Below are 5,937 nucleotides of genomic sequence, written 5' to 3'. Positions count from 1 at the left end.
GGTAATTCTTGAAGTCCTTCCATGACGAAGGGAGCTTCTCAATTATCGCAGCTACTGCAAATGACTCGTTCAGCTTCATGCCTTCGGCGTCCAGATCATGCAGTATTAATTGCATATCTTGGACTTGAGCTGAGACGCTCTTAGAGTCCACCATCTTGAAATCCAGAAACTGACCGACGATGAATCTCTGTGTGACCATGCATCGCAAACAACCTTACTACCTTCCGTAGCGGCTGGCGGGTCTTCCTGTAAAAACCGTACAAGGTTTAGCGTCGTTAGATAAAACAGCATTTTCTTCTACCATCTTTTGAAGTCGGCTCCGCTGAATTTCTCTGGCTTTTCTCCGTGCGGAATTGATGTTGGCGGAATGGCGGTCGGAACGTCGTTGGAAGTAGCCATATCAGTATGCACAATATCATTTACGACTGTTGGATCTGGTATCTCCCGGAGTGCGGAATTGATGTCCACATGCGCACGTGGTGGGTGGCGAGCTCACAGGTGCGAGCACCTGCTCACCCCTGAGAAGAGAGTACCTGGTCTTTTTTTCTGAGTTAACTTCATTAACACAGCATCATTAATAAGCAAAGAATGCACATCGAAAATTTTCGATGTGGGACTATTCTCCCATGCATTTCCTTATATATATCATTAATGAATAATTAATATTTATTTGGGCCGACTTTAAACAATTAATTTCTCATTCACCTTTAATCGGTTTTAAGCAAATTAATAGTCTAAATTTATCTACGTGAAATGTAGATTTCAGTTTTAAAGTCAATTACGACTTTTATCTATTGATGACATTTCAATTTTTCCACAAAATCGTATTGGTCCATTAAGGCCCCAATATCCAACACACTGCTCTCCGTTGACTCATCATATCGTGATCTCAGATAGGAATAAATTGATGTTATTGTGAGAACTTGCTTGAACTAAGATGTTGAGATAGTAGAATCTGAAAGAATTGTCGAGGATCTCAACTCCACATATGGCCTGAGAAGATTTTCAAATATTGATTGATGAGGCAGTACAACGGATTTTGCTATAGCGAGTCTACTATCTATTAATAAGAAAATTATCTACCAATCATATGAGTAAATCAAAGAAATAAATATGGAGACCTATCCTGACAATTAGGAAGTCGACCATCTATTAGTAAGAAATTTTCTATAATAGACCACAGTTAATTTCAAACTCTAAATATCTAATAATTATTATTAGAGAACTTAATCACGGTACCTAGCTATCACCGGAAACAAACATATCATCCAAGAATAAAACCCATCGACTACGCTGTTTTTCTTGGTTTTATCGAATAAGGAAAACCACAAAAATCAAAATGTATCAATCGAATTAAATGATGTAGAATTAACCACGTTATGAAAATAGCATGAAAAGAAAGATTCGTAGCACACCCACAAAGGACCCTCCATACACTCTAGTTTTTGGTTTTATAGAATTAATGAAAACCTTAAAGTCAAAGTGTATCGAACTCAATTAATGGAATCAAATGATCTAGAATTAACCACGTCATGATGAAAAGAAATTAAAGATACGTGCTAGGCTATTCTAATATATAGCAATATGTCCAAGTCCACCATTTGATTATTTTATTTTAGTTTTTTATAAAAGTACATAAAAGTGTTGTTTTATGTACATTATGGTTGAAACGAGTTGAATTCAAATTCGTATATATAATAGTAATATTAAAACAGGATTAACTTGTTTCTTTCGCTTATAAATAAAAAATGATCTCGCTCTCATTTTATTCCACAAGAAAAAAGACAGAAGGCGAAGTTTTTCGTTTACGAAAATTAAATGCAAAATGGTTTAATTAAATGATAGAATGCGTTGCCATCAAAAGCCCGCCGTTACTTTTGCGGCATAAGGAGCTCTCTAGAACTCTCACACTTGATTTGAAAGGGAAATAAGCAGCTGGCCGTACGTTCGTTCGTTCGCCCATTGATCACCCATCTAATTAATGATTTAAAGCTGCGTTTGTTAACTGCTTTTCCTCTCAATCTCGACGGCAATGGGGAGCGGAGGGAAGCTGGAGGGAAAGGTGGTGATGGTCACCGGCGCCTCCTCCGGCATTGGCCGCGAACTCTGTCTCAGCCTTGCTAGAGCCGGCTGTTGCGTCATCGCGGCCGCGCGGCGGGCCGACCACCTCAAGACCCTCTGCGAGGAGATCGCTGCGTTCCGACCGGGCAACCCGACTGCCGCCGTGGCAGTAGTGCTGGACGTTGGCGCCGAGGAGGCGGTCGTCGCGGCCGCTGTGCGGAGGGCGTGGGACGCGTTCGGGCGGATCGATGGATTGGTCAATAACGCCGGAATTCGAGGTATTTACTTTAACTAACGGCGGGGACGCCTTTCTTTTTTATTATTTTCAAAATATAAAAAAATGTCGATAATATTCTGATAAATTTATCTTTAACTGGTCTTTAAATCTATCAAAATTCATCATCCATCTAATACTGCTTTCTTGTAGCGTTTTTTTATTTTTATCCTTCCCTAATAATGTCTATTATTCTCTTCTTTTTTTCTTACAACAAGGAAGTATAGATGAATATTTATAGATGATATTTGAGGGGCAGAGGCGATTCCTAATTTTACCTCTACACTCATGGTGGGTCCAGTATTTTAAATTTAGAAGGCCGCGTATTAATTAATAAAAATAATTATTATAAAAAATTTAATCATTCTTAAATAATCTCTGAATTCTTGATTTAAATTTTACTACGGAAACAAAGGGTTTATCAGCGAATCAAAATGGTTGATAATTCTATTATTTTGGCCAGTAAAATAAAATAGATTATTGGCTAAAAAATTTTGCCAGGATTTGGTTGTAATACATGGTGGTTAAATTTTATTTCCCGGCCATTATTTTGACTGATATTTTTTAAAAAGTTATCCCAAATAAATATGGTCAGTGGATGATTTTAAAAATAACAGCCATATATATATTTCTTAAATTTCTAAAAATATCGCCAAATATATTTATTTGGCCTGTAATTTTTTTTAAAAAAATTATCAGTCAAATATATATTTAACCGTTAATTTTTAAAAATAAATGGCTAATAAATATGGTGCAATTTTTTAGTGCTTTCTTATTTTTATCCTTCTTCTATAATAGTGTCTATTCTTTTTCTTTTTTTTTTTCCTACGGCAAGGAAGTACAGATGAATATTTATAGATAATATTTGGGGGAGAGGAAATTCCTAATTTTACCACGACACTTCGATCTACCCGTTTATAAGATTCAAATACTTTATCATGCATGTGATTGATTCAATACTTTATCAAGGCATAAGAACATATATTATAAAGCACGATAAGTACTATCTCACAGATACAATATCTTTCTAAGGATTATCAAATAATGTGTAACAATTAGAGCTCCATAAGCTTAATTCAAAGTATCATAATGTATCAAAATTTGATTTTAACAGGCTCTAAATAATGAGAATAAATTATAGTAAGCATGTTGCAATATTGTTTGAAATGACACAAAATCATTTAAATTCCCACGAAAACATGTAAATGATAAAAAATAACATATAAACATTAAAAACAAAATTGGTGATTTTGCTATTCCAGTCAATTATACGTACGTTCATAATTTTAATTAACTGTATGTCTCATGCAATCGATGAGACTACTAAATTTTTGTAGTACGTATAAATTTAAAAATAAATAAATTTCTCACGCAGTCATTTTAATTGACTGGTTTTGTGGATGTGGCCTCCAATTGTTAAAAAAAATTATAATAAATAAAGATGAACTGTTCTTCAAGCTTGCTCATATAAGTAAAACTAATTACGTGTTTATGAATGAATTCTTCAATATTTAATTTTGTTCGTTGGTGATGATGTTTCTGATCAGGAGGTGTGCATGCATCGGTAGATTGGCCAAAGGGAGAATGGGACGACGTCATCAGAACCAATCTGACCGGTACATGGTTAGTTTCTAAACACGTGTGCAGGCTGATGCGCGACGCCAAGGTGAAAGGATCCGTCATCAACGTTTCATCCATCAACGGTCTACTAATTGGCTCTCGTCTTCCAGGAGCGACCGCTTATGATGCTTCCAAAACAGCTGTTCATGCACTCACTCAGGTAGCTAGCTATATAATTAACTTGCCATGAATTAACATATATATATATATATGTTAATTCATGGCAAGTTAATTACTGCATGTATAGTATTACATGTGTTAATTATTAATTAATGACCTTAAACAGACGATGGCATTGGATATGGGCGGTTACAATATTCGGGTGAACGCGATCGCTCCTGGACTGTTCGAATCGGAGATGACAGCTTCCCTAGTGTCGAAGCCATGGCTGAGTAGAGTGGCAGAGAAAATAGTCCCGTTGAGAACGTTCGGCATGAACATGACAGATCCAGCAATAACGATGCTCGTCCAGTACCTGCTTCAGGATTCGTCGGACTACATCACGGGCAATGTTTTCATCATCGATGGGGGTACCACTCTCCCAGGAGTCCCCATCTTCTCCTCGCTCTGATCGATTATACACACACACTACTCCAGACTTTCTTCTCCTAAATTCTTGGAATAATTCTCGATCGCTAGCTACTACGTACATCATAATCTCCAATATTATAATATAATGGTGCATGCGTGACGACACGATGCATGGGTCGGTTTCAATAAGCTAGCACACTTGTAGGTCAAACTGGATCTGGATTTCTGTATTCAGCAGTACTGCTGCACCATTCTGATATATATATATATATATATATATATATATATATATATATATAGCGCCATATATCTTTGTTGCTGATTCTTAATTTGTGCCGTCACTGCTGCAGTTTCGTCGTTGATCGTGAGCGATCGCCTTCTTTCTACTTCAACCTTCATAATAATTTAATTGGGCATGCACCATTGATTATTCCGAAGTTAATTTTGAGACTTTATCAATTAGTCAAGGAATTTGAATTGGGATGTTTAGGTGGATATATGGCTAAATTAATTGCTATATAATTAAACGTGCTAGTGACTTTTAAGTGTCGATAATGATTTTATATATATATATATATATATATATCGAATAAGATAGAGCCATGGAAGTTGGGATCGAAATCAAGATGATATGACAGTCCAAATCAAAGTAAGGTGACGGTCAAAGTTGTTGGACATTTTGGCGAGCTAGGGGGGGTGATAAATTGTAGCGGAAAATACTCGAAGCAATGCTAACATCGAAATTTATTTGGTATTCACCTCAATGAGTGACTAATCCAAAGATTCACATAGAGTACATTCTCCACTATGAAAATACTCCTTGAAAAGACTTTGAAGGTGGAGAAATCACTACAAACATACATATAAGAAATACAATGCAAATGAAAACCTTGTTTACTTTCTTATAGCTTGTAAACGTCTTTTGTTGGTTGAAAAATGCAACAATACTTGTCTTCCAAAGCTCAAGGATCAACAGTGAAAAGTGGAGAAGAAGAGTTGCGTTTGAATCTCTGTCGTCGCTTTTATATCCCACGAATTAGGACTCCCAATTGATTGTCACATTAGATCCAAGCACATTCAGCCATCCAAATCTCGCAACAACTCTTTTCTTCCTCACTTAATCAATTACGGGCCTTCTTATTCGATCATCCAATCGATTATGAAGTCCTTTGTTCGCTCGCGAGTTTCTCCCAATCGATTATCCAATCTATCAAGTAGCTTCAATCGATCTCCTGATTAATTCAAAAGCACTCTGTTCGCTCGCGATCAAGTTTAATTAATCGATTAGCCAATCGATTAAGCCTCTCGCAATATCCTTAATCGTTTGAAATTCTTCCCAATTGATTCAACATAGTGCAATGCATTGTGCTTTACGAAAAACTAGCTTCCAACTTGATCGATTGGTTCAGGGTGAATCGATTCACCATGCATTTCATGAAGAGATGCGCTCT

General features: G+C 36.4%; 1 protein-coding gene across 1 annotated transcript; it reads left to right on the top strand.

Moving 5' to 3' along the window:
• The first annotated feature begins 1,955 nt into the window (after positions 1-1,955).
• Positions 1,956-4,672, top strand: LOC121997166 (3-oxoacyl-[acyl-carrier-protein] reductase FabG-like). Its single transcript, XM_042551432.1, has 3 exons — positions 1,956-2,339; positions 3,883-4,115; positions 4,242-4,672. The coding sequence occupies exons 1-3, from the start codon at positions 2,033-2,035 to the stop codon at positions 4,524-4,526; spliced, it is 825 nt and encodes a 274-aa protein (XP_042407366.1). The 5' UTR covers positions 1,956-2,032; the 3' UTR covers positions 4,527-4,672.
• The last annotated feature ends 1,265 nt before the right edge of the window (positions 4,673-5,937 follow it).

This window comes from Zingiber officinale, chromosome 6A (assembly GCF_018446385.1).
Source record: "Zingiber officinale cultivar Zhangliang chromosome 6A, Zo_v1.1, whole genome shotgun sequence".
NCBI lineage: Eukaryota > Viridiplantae > Streptophyta > Magnoliopsida > Zingiberales > Zingiberaceae > Zingiber > Zingiber officinale.
The sequence above is the reverse complement of the archived record's forward strand: the minus strand, read 5'-3'. Positions and strand labels throughout refer to the sequence as shown.

Coding starts and splice junctions, on each gene's coding strand:
- LOC121997166 (XM_042551432.1), top strand. CDS start 2,033: ATGGGGAGCGGAGGGAAGCTGGAGGGAAAGGTGGTGATGGTCACCGGC. Junction 2,340..3,882: donor CAATAACGCCGGAATTCGAG/GTATTTACTTTA, acceptor GTTTCTGATCAG/GAGGTGTGCATGCATCGGTA. Junction 4,116..4,241: donor CTGTTCATGCACTCACTCAG/GTAGCTAGCTAT, acceptor GACCTTAAACAG/ACGATGGCATTGGATATGGG.